We start from the raw sequence: 16,209 nt of genomic DNA on the forward strand, positions 1-16,209 counted from the left end.
GAGCAGGAGTAAGGGTTAAGAATATCAGAATCTTCAAACTTTGTTTTTTAATGTTTATTTATTTTGAGAAAGAAAACAGTGCACATACACATGGCTCATGGAGGGGCAGAAGGAAAGGAGAGGGAGAATCCTTAGCAGGCTCTGTGCTGTCAGCAGGGAGCCCAAAGTGGGGCTGGATCTCACAAACCTTGAGAACATGACCTGAGCTGAAATCAAGAATTGGATGCTTGGGGCACCTGGGTGGCTCAGTTGGTTGGGGGTCTGACTTCAGCTCAGGTCATGATCTCACAGTCATGATCTCACGGTTTGTGCGTTCGAGCCCTGTGTCCGGCTCTGTGCTGACAGCTCGGAGCCTGGAGCCTGCTCCGGATTCTGTCTCCCTTTCTCTCTGCCCCTTCCCTGCTCACACTCCGTCTCTCTCAAAAATAAATAAACATTGGGGCGCCTGGGTGGCGCAGTCGGTTAAGCGTCCGACTTCAGCCAGGTCACGATCTCGCAGTCCGTGAGTTCGAGCCCCGCGTCGGGCTCTGGGCTGATGGCTCGGAGCCTGGAGCCTGTCTCTGATTCTGTGTCTCCCTCTGTCTCTGCCCCTCCCCCGTTCATGCTCTGTCTCTCTCTGTCCCAAAAATAAATAAACGTTGAAAAAAAAAATTTTTTTTTAAAATAAAAAAATAAATAAATAAATAAATAAACATTAAAAAAAAAAAAAAGAATTTGACACTTAATCAATTGAGCTATCCTGGTGCCCCCAAACTTTTTTTTTAACATTACAGATTTTATCTTTTCCCCACAAGACAATAAAAAATGTAGATGGAATTAAATTATCTTTGAGAATGGATAAAGCCAGGAAAATAATTGAGAACCAATCATTTAAAATAATTTACTTTAAAATAATTTATAATTTATAAACTTAATCTAGGTGTAAAAGGATGCCCATCAACCCATATATGGTAAGAAGACAGTTTTTATATGTTTGAAATGTTCTAAACAGAATTTTCAATTAGTTCTCTTAAAGCAAGGTTATGGATATTTATATCCCTACTTTATCTCTGTTTGAAATTTTCCCAAAGGTTACTTTAGAATTATTGAATATGGGTTTTATGGTTAAGATGTCAGGATACTAAATTTATATCATAGATTCTCCTATATTACCAAACAAAAAGTAATTTAAAATACTCCAAAAAATCAGTTATACTGAACATAACAAGAGTCACAGTCCAACCCAATGCCATAAATTTATAAAGTCCATTGCCAAACAAAAGTCACCATTCAGTGCTCTTCCTAACTTCACCCTCACACCCAGAAACCAAAGAAATATTACCTTAAAAAGATAATTTGGGCTGATGGTCTTAAACTAAAGTAATTTTTCCAGAAAGCAACACTGAATTCGGTATATAATCCAAACCTTAATAGTATATCATCCCCTAAATGAGAATAAAATACTCACTGAACCAACTAATGTGAACACAGGAAGTTGCCATTTTATGAAATCTCATGAGAAAATGAAGAGCCTAGGTCTTCCAAAGAAGATGATGTTTAATTTTGTCTAAGCTCTCATCACATAAAGATAGAGAAAAATGAGGTGCGTAGCACAATACTCAGCCTTCAAACTAGCTAGAGGAAAAAAAGTTCGTAAGAAACATAATCCAAGAAGAGAAGGAAATTCTTCCATAAAAGATTTATATAAGAGCTTAATAAGAACATGAGTTCAAAACAACAACAAAAAGAACATGAGTTCAATAAAATATCACAGAAATGAAGTGGGGGAAAAAAACATGAGAAGTGGATAAAAGGGATAATGGCAGAATTAAAAATACAATTTGACTTAAATAATATTATTACCCAATATTAGTAGCAGTAAGGAACAGGCTTGCAATAGTCACGACACAGTTAGAGAAATGAGATTAAAACAGTAAGTGAGAATATATGTTATCTAATAAAATTAAATTTAAGTAGCTTGTAGCTACTGTATTGCATAGTGCTGATATAGAACATTTCCAACATCACAGAAATTTCTATAAGTCACAGCTGGTCTAGAAAATGGGAAAATTTAATCATCTAACATTTAAATTGTTTACTGTGTGACATTTTACAACTGTCAATGATATACCTAATATTTATATCAATAAGAATATATTCTAGTTCCGTGTAGAAGAGAAAAATAATGTTAAATGTGAGACACAAAAAATTTTACCTGAAATTACAATCTTCAGCTTAAAGGGGCCTCCAATATTACAGAGGAGAAATAACACAAAGCAATAGACATAGATATAGCCCATTTAAGTTATTAAACTGCAAGGATAAAGGAGGAATTATTCAGGCTTTCAGTCAGAAAGAAGCAAATCACCTACAAGAGTGGAAGCCTTCAATATCACAGCATCATTCCTTGTCCGAAGATAATACAGTGGCAATAGCAACACCTACCTAGTGTTAAGCTAAGCTAATAATAAATCAACTTAGTTATTAGCTAATAACTAAGCTTATAACTATATATATCTATATATATACATATAGATATATACTATATATACTATACAATACTATATATCTATATCTATACATATATCTAAATACACATATAGATATAGATATATATAGTTATTTAGACACACACACACACCCAAAGCGTTGGTTGGATAAAAAAAATTTTGAAAATATAATCCATGTATTTACTTCATCACTGAGAACTTCGTTGACTACTCTATGTAAAGTGGCATCTCCTCCCATTACTCTGTATTCCTTCCCTCTTTTGTCTTAAAATCCATATCACTATCCATATCACTATCCTTCCTTTGTTTATTTTGCTTACTGCTTCATCCCTTGTATCTTCCTGGAACTGCTAAATGAACACAGGTATCATTTTAAAAAACCCAAGAATGACAGAACTGTGGTAAAAGGAACCATGGTGAATCCATTTCAACAAAAACCTAAACTAAACAACTCTGTATCTGGTTGCAGACAAGAATATAAATCTGTAAACCTTGACATTATAAAAATAATAGGGAAAAAGTGCTACATGCTAATTTCCTCATTCTTTATAGGAAAGAAGAAAAGAGGAACTGATTTCATTGAAAACTGAAACACATAGAAAGGAGCATAGGGACTCCAACATCTTAATGTGCTTTGTATCACACTTCTAATCCTAGAAGAGAATGTGTCAGGAAATAATCTCACTCAAAGTAAAGAATCATTGATGAGAATCATTCTTTCAATTTTGCTTTGTTTTTGTGTTCTTGTATAAATTAAAGTAAAATGTTCATTTTCCACTATTAATACTATTTTATTACATGCTATTTTTTTGGAAGTATTTTGTCTAATATATCCATGTATGTATATAAGTTTATGCTAGGAATGTGGTTTACTTAATGATTATTATGGGGGAGGTTGGCTTTTTAATTTTTTAATTTGATACCTTTGTCATACCTATTTTTCTTTTATAATTTCTCTTGATATGTCTTGAAGTTCATTAATCTTTTTTCCTGAAATGTCTAATCTGCTCCTGCCATCCAGTGGGTTTTAAAAATCTCAGATCTTGAAGTTTTCATTTCTAGAGGTGCATTTGGGTCTTTTAATAATATGTCTTTCATATCTCTATATGCTCAATCTTTATTGAACACATGGACTATAACCATAATTGTTTTTTGTCTTAGTCTAATTATATTTGTATCACTGCTGCATCTCCTTATTATGGGTCCTATTTTCCTGTTCTTTTTCATTCATTTTTTTTTATTGGCTCCAGATATTATGAATTTTAACATGTGCAGTGCTGGATATTTTACATTCCTGCTGACATTCTTGAGTTAATTTCTGGGATTCAGTAAAGTTACTTGGAAACACTTTGATCACTTTGAGGCTTGCTTTTGAGCTTTGTCAGGTGGGATCAGAGCAGCTTTTGTTCTAAAGCTAATTTTGCTTCTCTACTTAAAGCCTTATGAATTACGTTTCTCCACTCTGGTCGGTGAGACTATGGACTTTTTATGGTTCTATGTAAGCTGCAGAAATCGTTCAGCTTGCTCCTTTTGAGTGGTTCTTTCACCAGATTTGGGTAGTTTCCTTTATGTCTATGTACTGATCAGTACTCAAGAGTTGCCTCCACAGATCACTGGAGCTCTCTCTCTGTGCTCCACTCTTCCCCTGAGGTTTGCCACACGGCCTCCTTGAACTCCTAGCATAGTCACTTCAACTCAGGAACACTACTAGGTTCCTCCTCTCTGCATTCTGCACTGGATATTTCCTTTTTTCTTTTTTTTAATTCAAATATAATTAACATACAGTGTTATATTAGTTTTGGGGGTATAATATAATGATTCAACCATCAATACATTGCCTACTATTGCCAACACAAAATATGTGGCTCTGAGTAGTGGTTAAAGCAATTATTTGACTGAATTCTCATAATCAGATATTTTATTAAGTGCTTAACATGCAGCAGGCACCATTTCTTACATTTCACATTCTTTACTCATTTATTCATTACAAAAACCCAATAAAATGAATACTGTTATTTCTATATTTCAGATGATGAATAGAGATATAGAGAGGTCCAATAGGTGGTCAAGGTAACCACAGACATAGCTACTAGTGTGTAAAGTCAAGACTTGGACCTAAACAATTTAGTTGTAAAATTCAAACCTATAGCCACTATACTGTATTATACCATATGCCTCACAAATATTTATTTCCATTAGAAGAAGTTACTTTATATTTTGTAAGATGCTAATGCTTTGCTAGGAATGATGGATTCAGAGTTAAATAATATAACTCATCTAATACTAGCATAAATTAAAGTGTAGATCTATTTGGAGGTCTTTTAGTAGATAACTAAAATATATAATGGTTAATGTGTTTTCCAGCTGATTAGTTGACATTATTCTAAGAATAAATACATTTGATCTTGCAAAGTAAAAGTTGCAATTTAGACTAATTTATGACATAACACAAGATTGTGTTTACTAATCCAGCACCCCATATTATCTTTATGATTTTGACTAATAAAAAAGGCAACAATTTCATGTGCTTTCCTTCTCCAAGAAACTTATGTACTTTTTTCTTTGCGTTGTTACTGTAGTGCCTCTTTACACACACACACACACACACACACACACACACACACATGTTTTCAATGTTTTTTATAGCTGTTCCTCCCTAGGTCAGCTTCCAAAAAAGAAAAGATAAAATTGGACTTCAATACCTCTTCACTTAATGAGAGTTAAATCTATTTTCATTGTTAAGAGAAGAGACAAAGGTTTGCATTTACAAAAGTAACGTTTGATAAGGGCAAAATAAATGCCTGTATTCTTAGTTGTTACTTCACCTGTTATTTTCATGAATGAGTTTTTTGCATTCTAGTATTACAAACCAGTAAACAGATTGCACACATGCTGTATTTTTACCTTGCAGGAAACATAACAGTAATTAAATGCAATACATAAATGCTAATTTCAGACTTTGCTTTAAATGCAATACATAAATGCTAATTCCAGACTTTGCTTTAAATATATAGTATATATGTATGAAAAGATCATACCTCTTGTTGCAATAGCATTTGGCTTTTCATGGTATACAAGTTTGAATATTTTCTTTAAATTCTAGTTCATTCCTAAAAAATTAAACTTCACAATATTATATATATAATATTTCCTCTGTTTTAGAAATAGCTATATTGTCATGACTTTATGTTTGAATCATTTTTAAGGCATCAAGACATTGGAAAGTTCTAGTATTGCTAATATTATCATTTAAGAAAATTGTCACATTTTTAAATCACAGATGCTGAATAACGTGTCATTCTGTTTTCTTAGGAACTTCCTGCACCATTACTTGATGATAATGTTAAAAAAGATTTTGATGAAGACGCATGTAATCATAAAACAGCAGAATCTAACATTAAAATGAAAATAGCTTGGCGTTACCAGTTATTACCCAAGATGGAGGCAAGTCAACATAGAAACTTTTCTAAAATTTGTAAATGTACTTGTTTTCATCTTATAGACTCTTTTGTGGTATACCTGTTATTCTTTAAATGCACTACGATGTCTATTTGCTCATTTAAATGACTAATATTTTATTTGTATTTTATCAAGATGATATTTCTTACAAATAAAATTATGGCAATTTTTTCTTTTTTACCAAAATAGATTTCATTTCTTCTATACCCTCCATGTAGAATCTTTTATTATACGGTTGCAAGCCAAAGTAAGCAAACACATTAAGGCTATTTCTATCCAGCTTGAATACCTATAAATATTCGGTGTGGATAGACTAAGAGATAGGAAGTGAAGGGAAATTTTCTGAGAAAACAGATATCAGTGAATCTGCCCACTAAAGCTTATGAACTCTGCTCCTAGGGAAGGCTCTATTCACTTAGCTCCTTTTTTGATTGTTTACTTCAGTCTTCAGAACACTTTAATGTCTACCGGACATTATCATATTGGTAGAAAAGAAAGAAATTTTAATATGAGACATGGCACCCATAGTCCACCCTTCCTTAGTCTTCCACATTGACTGTTCCTTCCCCAAGGACAGAAATATGTTTATAACACTCCTTAACTGCAAATGCATAATTTGGTATACTGTTTCCACTGCCTCCTTCTAAATGCATGGTAGACTGTATATCATAACACCCTTCTAACCAAGCTTAGACAAAGCCTTAGTATTCTCTGCAATATTCTGGGTGGTCACTACCAGTGAATATGTAAGATGAAACCTGTTTGCCATTAAAAGCCTGAAATATAAAATACACACTTCTCAAGATTATGTATAAGATCTGTAGAACCTTATCCAAACCTACCTTTTAACTCCTCCTGTGTGATTATAAAACACTATATTCACCTGTCCTATGAGATTTGCTCCTTATAAATAGCTTATATTTATGCTGGTAATGATCTTCCCTTTCTTATTCACCAACTCAGCCTTCTCCAAGTGCGAATGTTACTACTCTGACAGTTTTCCATACATTATTATCTAATTTCTTATTTTTGTGTTCACAGCCCTTCATGTATTTTATTTTTTTTATTTTTATTTTGTTTTTTATTTTTTAAAAATTTCTTTTTAACGTTTTATTTATTTTTGAGACAGAGAGAGACAGAGCATGAGCAGGGAAGGGGCAGAGAGAGAGGGAGACACAGAATCCGAAGCAGGCTCCAGGCTCTGAGCTGTCAGCACAGAGCCCGACACGGGGCTCGAACTAATGGACCGTGAGATCATGACCTGAGCCAAAGTCGGATGCTCAACTGACTGAGCCACCCAGGCGCCCCAGCCCTTCATGTATTTTAAAGTATTTTAAACTTCTAATATAATGTTATAGGTAATTGTTGGTATAACTGTGTTCTCCACCAGACAGAATTCTCTGTGGAGAATTCTGTATTCTCTGTGGAGAATTCTCTGTGAGGGCAGAGAGCCTGTTTTATTTTCTCTTGTATCTCCAGCATCTGTATTAATGCCCAGATTATAAGCATTTGGTGTTTGATAAATGTATTCAGTCATTCAGCAAATATTAAGTATCAACTGTGTACTAAGTATAAAATATGGTACATAGGTACATATTAAGCAATGGTAAGTTGTTCTAATTTAGCTGGAAAAGCTATTTGAATACATTTTTAAGCATGATTTACATGACTGTGAACAAACTACAAACCGAAGCGAGGGTATTTGCAACTGATAGAATAAGGAATAAATTTTCCTTATATACAAAGAACTTCTAAAATGAATAAGGAATAGTCTACCAACCTAATTTTTTAAAAATGGGTGGAAATATACAAAGGAAATTTAGTGGCTCTTAAACATATAGAAGCAGATGCCCAGTTTCACTTACAATAAGAAAAATGCAAATTAAAACTGCACTGACCTGTTTTTCTCTTAACAGATTGTCAATAACCTAAAATGTTTGGTAAGACACTAAATTAGCAGAGGTGTGGGTAAATTAGTACTTTTATACTTTGCTGGTGGAAATGTAAATAAGTACAATTTCTGTGGAGGGTAATCTGGTAGTAGCCTTTAGAATTATAGAAAATATATACCCTTTGATCCTTTGGGGCATTTACATTATGAATATATTTACTTACATGTAAAATGAAATATATATGAGCTATTTTTTGCAGTATATCTTTAATAGCAAAAGATTGGAAAGAACCTAAATGTCCACCAGTAAGCACCTAGTTAAATAAACTATATACCATATAAATGAACATATACCATAATATGTGTATTATGTGTATGGTATATGTGTACAGTATAACACCATATATTTGTATTAAAAAATAAAGGGAAGAAGCTCTGCCTAGTCAGTTGTTACAGACATAGCCTAGCTTGGATGTGATTGAGAACTGGGTAGAAGAGGCCAAAATAAATGTAGTTATTCTGCTTAGGAAAATGTGAGTAGAGTGATAGAGATTAAAATAGACAAGGAGTGTAGGACTAGCACTTGAGAAGCCTAATGGCAAAGAACTTCATTCATGTCTTTCAGCCGATAGTTTCACTTAAGTTACTGGGCTTAATGGTGACTCTTTGGTGAAGAAAGACTATATTCTAATTTTTCTAGTGGGATTCTGAAAGAACCTGTAATGAACAAAAGCTCTAAGTTAAATCAGCTTTCTTGTAAAGACAGTCCAAGTTGTATAAATCACTTGTCTCTCGCATTTACTTACTTTATTTTACTCTTATCTCCATTATATTTTGGTTTTTTCATTGGTCACTAACATTCTTCACATGAAATTATAAGTAAAGATGCAAATATCTGAAACTTTAAGCTTTATTTTTTTACTGCTTGTTACAAAATCTGTTTAAACATGGGGCAAGGGGTGCCTGGGTGGCTCAGTTGATTAAGCATCAGACTCTTGATTTTGACTCAGGTCATGATTTCATGATTCATGGGTTCCAGGCTGAGCTGATAGCCTGGAGCCTGCTGGGGAGTCTCCCTTTCTCTCCCTCTGCCCCTCCTGGCCCCACTCTCTCCTTTAAAAACAAAACGAAATGAAACAAAACATAAGCCCCATGGTCAGTTTTCAAGGTTTACAGTTTGTTTTAAAAATTGTGCTCTTCTTACACTGAACTTTCCTAGATGACTTCCTCTCCCATTTTCTTGAGTTCTCCGCTAAAATATCACTTTATCAGGAATGTATTTTTTTTTTCTCATTCTCTATAAAATAAAATCACTCTCTCACTGTTATCTCCTTTCAAGGTCTTATTTTTCTCCAGGGCACTTATCATCACCTAACAGATAATATTATCTCTGTCTTCCTACTAGTAGGTAAGCTCAATGGAAGAAAGGGACTTTGAATATCTTGTTTTACTGGCCTGTAGTGGGTGCTCACCAGTTATTTGTTGAATGCATGAGTGAATGAATTATATAGTATGTGAATTAAATGCAAAACTGAGTTAAGTTGCATTAATTAATATAAATAAAAAATGGCTTTTTTCAAATTTACTGTCAGTGGTCAAACTTAAATTTCTTAGTATTTATAAGTTAGCTCTGTCAAGTTTACAAAATAGAATCGTCTTCTGGCTTCTTTGCTTTTCTTTGAAATTTGGTCAGCATGTGTATTTGCCTGTCACAGAAATTTTGTGAATGAGGATTTGCTGAGATTAATAGATTTTGGTCGTCAGCTGTCATCTACTTTATAAATCCAGATTTTACTTTGCCATTATTAGTTTAAAAACAACAAAACCCTGGGTTTTCTGTATTTTATCTGTGACAAAATATAGTTAACACTATTACAAGTATAGATCAAACAAGTAGTCCAAAACTAGCTGTGGCATTTATCAGAGATGCTTCTTAATATAAGTTGCCACCAGATCCTAAGACTGTAGTCACATTCCCACTTAGGGAATGCAAAAAAAAAAAAAAAAGATAAGAATATGCACACCTAAATCAGTAACAATAGCTCAATAAAGCATAAAACAGTGCTTCTTCCAGTTGGAGGGGTGTGTGGCTTTAAAAAGTCCCCCTTCTCTTGTCCTGTCATTTTGACTCTCTGTCTTAGGTAGGCATGCTCTTTTTTTCCCTGTCCAATCATCAAATCCTATTCCCTTTTCACCCCAAGAATTGGTAACTTACAGGATATTCTGAGACCCAATTTCTTTAATATTGTATAGTTCTACTACCAAAGCTTATAAGGCTCTCGCACTTCATGGCAATATATTAGATCTTTATTATGTTAAATCCTCATTATACCTTGGCTTTCTATCTTAGTGATTCAGCCACGATAGTCCTGTGATAGATATGTGCATGGTACAGGTGACAACAGATATCATTTTTTTCAATAAGGCAATGTTACTGCAAAGGATAGTGATGGATCTTCTGTTCCCTAGTGAATCATGACACAATAACAATAATTAATATTACTTATGTAGTGCTTCACAATTTACAAAATATTCATTGCCAGTGTTGCATTAGATTCTCACAGCAGCCTAGCAAAATAGTTATTAGTGATTGAACTGAGGCTCAAAATGGTTAATTAATCATTTGGGCTCTTGCTTTCCGTTATGCCATACTGAGAAACAAGAAATGGTAACAATAATAAGAAAATGTCTTATTTAGACTTTATTTGTGTGCAACTTTTCTCTGAAAGTTTTGATTCTTTCTAACATACTGGAGGTAGGGGATGGTATTGTTTTATTGCTCTGTACCCCTGCTGGCCCCCCATCAGAGTTAATTTTCCCTTAGCATAGCAAATTTTTACTGAACCGGTCCATTATACTCTGTTCCACAACTGACAAATGTAAAGGATAGTTTGAGACTGTGAAATAGAAGTTTTCATAATGTAAAACTAAAGCAACATGTTCTTAACAAACTGAGTAAAACTGACTTAGCTATTGATGATATTTTGATTTTTTTAACGCATCTTTCATTTGTGGAGTTGACATTTTTTCATAGAGTATTACTATTGTCAGATTTAAAACATTTAGTTATCTCTTTTCCGAGGAAATATTTGAAGTCTTTGTTTTATGATTTCACATTATTTAAAAAATCTGATTGTATGTTAATGCTTTGTGTCATGGGTAGAAAAAACCTTACAGAATCGTTTTTCCTATAAATATATATTTATTTTCCATTTTCATTTTTATTGAAGGATTAATAAAATTTCATCATTAATAAAAATTTTTATGTCTACCTTGTGAATATTTTAGTTACCATATTTAATTATAATTTCTAAAAAATTAATAATGGTAATAAGAAAAGCTTCCAAATTTATTCTTACATTTTAATGAATTATTTGTGTTCTATATGTAAACTGTCACAGCATGAAATCAATTTTCTGCCTTGATTCATCCCAAATCAGAGATTTCTATCACATTAATATTATAATTAGAAACATTAATAGAGACGGCAACTTTAAAAGCATACTTTGCTTCTTGGCAATTTAGCATATTTCTCTGAGTGCCCAAGACTTCAAGAACCTTCAGTGCACTAATAAATTTATTAACTCAAACTTAAAAGAAGCGAAAAGTCTCTCTTTCTTTCTCTCTCCCCATGGCCAGTCTGCTAAAATAGATTATTCATGCTTATTTGATTCAGGTAGGCTTTTGCAAGCTTCCCTACTAGGCCTGGGAATGTGGTACATTGAGGCCTTTTCAGAGGCTTCTGACATAGACCAAGCTTTTATTGCATGGTGTTTTATTATTACCAAATCCTAGTCTCCACCCAGTTTGTAGGCACTCTGCTTATTCTTTTGAATCAGGAAAGGTTATCACCTACCTTAATCCATGGAGCAGCGTGGATTAAGGACACCAGTGTGCCCCAGGATTCTCAAAGAGGATCCTGGAAACTTCTTGTTTCTTCTTTTTTGCTGTCTTTACTAAATTCTATTGGGCCTTAGGAGGATTTGCATCTGAAATGGGCAACCTGGTGTTTTTCTCAATGAAGACATCAGATCAAAGTTCAGTTAGTCAAGGCCTTTCTAAAACATTAAGGGGGCCTGGACTTACACAATAAAAAGATGAGCTCTAGCAGAGATTGCAGTAAAAACATTCTGAACTATAATCCGGATAAAGAATAGATTATAGGCCAAAGAACAGACCTTGTTTAAATTGCTTTATACTAATAACTTTACATTTAAAAACTTTACCCTATTTTTAAGAAGTATACTTTAATGTCTCATACTTTATTTGTTAACACTGTCTTGGTAAACAGATAAATCATGTTTTGAGAACCACACTTGTGTATATATTGTATTGTAAACATTAGATGGAGCCAATTGATAGGTCTCTTTCCTTAATGAAAGTGAACAGTATCTTATGGAGGGATAAACAGTCATTTTATTTAGAAAGTAAATGCCAAACTCACAGACTCTGTATCAGAGAATAATATTTCTATTAGACTTAAATTTGTTTATCCTGTGTTACTGTAGAGTTGATGTTGGTAGGCATTCAGTGGAAGAATATTAATCCTTTAAGTCTCAAAATGCAAATATCTAGTGTCAAGCAAATGTCTGTTTCTTATCTAAATTACAAAGTTGTCAGTTACTTCGTAAAATGAGAATTTACTCTTCCATTTCTGCAGAGATTATCTGCAGATTATCTGTTTTGTTGAATGTTCTGAAATATGTCTGTTTTATAGCATTCAGGACAGTGGAAACTATGTAAATTTAGATTAGAAACTATTGGAAACTATCGCCAGGTGGAACCTGTTAGGAATTCAACTTTGTACAGAGGTGTGTACATATTTCTAATGAGTTGAATCAGCACAGAATCCATTCAAAGCAATATAATGAGAATGTTCTGTTACTAGGCCTTTACTATCCTATGTACATAAATTCAGCATCAACAGTTATTAGAGTTACTTGTGTAGAAGATAATTTGTTGGAGAAACTGATAATAGCACAAAAGAGGAGGCATCAATGAACTAATGATGATGTCAGGTTTCTGATTTATCTAATGTAGTTTATATACATTCTTCCTCCTTATCATGTGCCTTGTTCCCATCGGGAGTGTCCTCAATACATTTTATACTATGAGCTTAATTTAAAATTAGCAAGAAATTTTGAATGTATATACACACTATCTTGTGAGAATTTAGCTTTTAAATGATGCTCAGCTCAATATGTTTAAAAAGCTAGTTTTTTTGAGCCCCTCACCAATGATTTAATTGGCTTAAGTTTTCATTAGTTCTTAGCAACTCCATATTTAATTGATCATTTAAACCTGGAATCTTTAAAAAATAATTAAAACATGTATATTAATTTTTTTTCAACTCAGGAAGGTAAGAAAAGCAAAGAGAATTCTTATCAAATTTAGTGACCACCAGGAGTGAAGAAACATGGGAAATGAAAAGGTTGATTTCTAACTATTATTTAAAATAATAAAAGTTGTTGTATGCTTCTTTGAAATTTAATAAGTCTATGTGTATCAGCTCTTCCTTATCAGCATTAAAATGCATAAATGTATCAATATTTTGCTGAATGTAGTTCGAATACATTGTAGTTTAAAAAAACAATAATTAAAAAATAATAATAATAATTTTTTTAATGACCAGTATGGCTTTTCTTAACAGGCTGGACCAGTATCATCTTCAAGATTTGGTCACTATTATGATGCATCAAAAAAGATGCCACAAGAACTAATTGAGGCTTCAAAATGGCATGGATTTTTTTTCCCAGAAAAATCATCTTCAACTCTTAATATAGAACCATGGTAAGTAATGACCCATTTCTGATTTCACAGGTTAATAGAATGCATTTTTACCACATTCTTTGAAATAATGCATAACTAAAGGTACATATCCTAATAATAAATGTTTTCTATAAAATATGTGATCTTACTTGTGTATATGTTTCATAATATTTCTTTATATTTAGTTTTCTTTTTCTGGTCCTATAACTGTTGTATATGCTATTATCCTTAATTTGCAGTTTGAAAAGTCTGTATACCAAAATTATAATACCTCCTGTTTTTAATTTTGAGAAAATGTGGAATAGTTTTTAAATTAGGGTCTTTTAGTCCTAAATGCAAATAGATATCTAAAAACTACTTAGCAGTGAAAATGGTATAAAGTAATGCTGTTTTTCAATAAATGTTCTTTCAGAAAGTAAATATGTTTTCCGATATTTTATTTATTAAGGCTTTCTATTTGTAGTTAGTTATTCTGTAAATAAACAATTTGTAGTTTTTTAGATTGCCTTAAGAGCAATGTAAGGTTTTTTGAGTTTTACAGTTAAGGGCTTTAAATATTAAACAAATACAACATGTTTATAGTGATACTAACTTTATTAAGACAAAAGTCTGAAAATTACAGTACTTGACATTGAATAATTTATATATAGTGTTAAGAATATTTAATTTCAATTCTTAACTGTTGAATCATAGAAACTAATCCATGGAATAGGGTGTTGCCTCTATTTTCTTTCATATTGTAAAACCATTATTTTCAAAGTGACCTGATCTTCACTGACCACATCTTCAAAGTGATCTCCTTAAATGGAGATTTAATAGACAGGAACTGAAATGACTTACAAGTCTAAAGTCTCTTTTCCAGGAATATTACTTGAGAATTTAGTAAAGGCTGTCTTATTTTTATTAAATCTGTGTCCCCCCCCAAAAAAAAAATTCTTTGCTTCATTATGGTTTCTCCATTCTGTGGCTTGAGACTTACCAAAAATGGTACTCTGATGTTGTCTTAGTGTTAATAGCAATGATTAATGATTGACTGCTGTGTGTCAGTCACTCTACTACACATTGCATTTGTTGTCTAGTAAAACCCTTGTATGAAACATAACTGTATTCCCATTTTCCAGAAGAAGATACCAAAATTTAAGAAGTTGTTTACTTGAGGCTCAACTATTAAGTGATAGAACCAGGATTAACCTAAGTCAGATCCCTCTCTTTCTTTTGCTTTACTGCTTCAAGAGACTTTGGTGTCCTTTGCCTTTACCTTCCTATGTTATGGAGGAAAGAACACTGGTAAAGAAACAAAGAAAGAAATCTGGGTTCTGATGCTGAGTCCATCCTTAGGAAAATCCCTAAAATTCAGTGAAAATAAATATCCTTCTGTGAAAAATTAGCATAGGGGGGATACCATTTGTCCTACCTACATCAGTAATATTTTGTTAAGTTTGAATGACTATACTGATTATACTCATTCTTAATTTTTGTCATTCAGTAAACCAGACATACATATGCTTTTATGGCTTGGGAAATAACTTTTCCCTGATTCCTCAAGCAGTAAGTGGTGGAACCCAGATTCAAAGTTGGTTCTTTCTGACTCAAAATTCTGTGTTAGCAATAATGCTATATTGCCTCCATTTATAGAGTGCTAAGGGAAATAAAAAATATAAAATGTCCATTAAGTATGATGTAAGTGAACAAAAAATATAGTGTTACTTTTGTAACTAATAAAACATTTAAATAATAAAACTTTCTTTAAGCCCCAAAGTACAAGGTTTTTGTTCATTCAATCAGCAACTAAAAGAAGGAGGGAATTAACATTTATTGACTACCTGTTCCATGTCAGGCACTGTTCCAGGCATTAGACCATGGGATAGCTCATTTAATCCTCCCACAACCCTCCGAAAGAAGTAATATTTTCTCCATTTTATAGGAAACTTGAGGTCAGAGATGCTAAGTAGCTTTCCCACTTTTTCAGGCTGTTGGTGACTAAGTCTTCAAAACCTCTGCTTTTTTTTTTTGTCTGCCAGGCTGTCTCCATTTGCTCCTGCAGTAAATGTGCAGCACATGAAGCTGGGTGCCAGGAAAAAAAAAAACTTGATCACCTGTGAGAATATAGTCCTCTAGTCTTTAAAATACATACTTTTTCAGAATGTTTTTTGAGAGCTAGCAGTTTTGCATAGAATAGGAAAATTTATAGATTTCAATTATCAAGGCAATATTTCATTTCATAGTAGTTAACTGATAATTCATTTATTTCATATTAAACTTAAATGCTTAATTAAATGTAATTAAACTTTAAACATGTAATTAAATTAATTTTGAAAATGAGTACTTACCATGTGGGATTTAATTTATGAAAAGCATGTGCTCATTTCACTAAAATGAACTTTACTGGTTCATTTATGGAACAATAAAGCTAAGCTTTACAGTTGTCTATACTTTTCCTGCTATTAAGACTAGAGGGTATAGTTGTGTCCCACTATCAGATGTGAGGATATAATATATAATTTCATATATTCTGAAGGCACTGTTGAAACATAAAGTTTTTTTATGGTGAGAAAAACTGAAGATCATTTAAAATTTGCATTAACTGATTTAAAATCATCA

At 32.8% G+C, this 16,209-nt stretch overlaps 1 protein-coding gene across 1 annotated transcript in view; it reads left to right on the forward strand.

Annotated features, from left to right (window-relative positions):
* Positions 1 to 16,209, forward strand: part of ELP4 (elongator acetyltransferase complex subunit 4) — a 249,110-nt gene that overhangs the window by 52,084 nt on the left and 180,817 nt on the right. Inside the window, exons 4-5 of the mRNA XM_047070348.1 lie at positions 5,802 to 5,933; positions 13,490 to 13,629. Of these exons, the coding sequence (XP_046926304.1) occupies positions 5,802 to 5,933; positions 13,490 to 13,629 (272 nt within the window). The remainder of the gene's footprint in view (positions 1 to 5,801; positions 5,934 to 13,489; positions 13,630 to 16,209) is intronic.

The sequence above is a fragment of the Lynx rufus genome, unplaced genomic scaffold (assembly GCF_022079265.1).
Source record: "Lynx rufus isolate CCGP_SWC_20201006 ecotype Redwood Valley unplaced genomic scaffold, mLynRuf1.p SCAF_9, whole genome shotgun sequence".
NCBI lineage: Eukaryota > Metazoa > Chordata > Mammalia > Carnivora > Felidae > Lynx > Lynx rufus.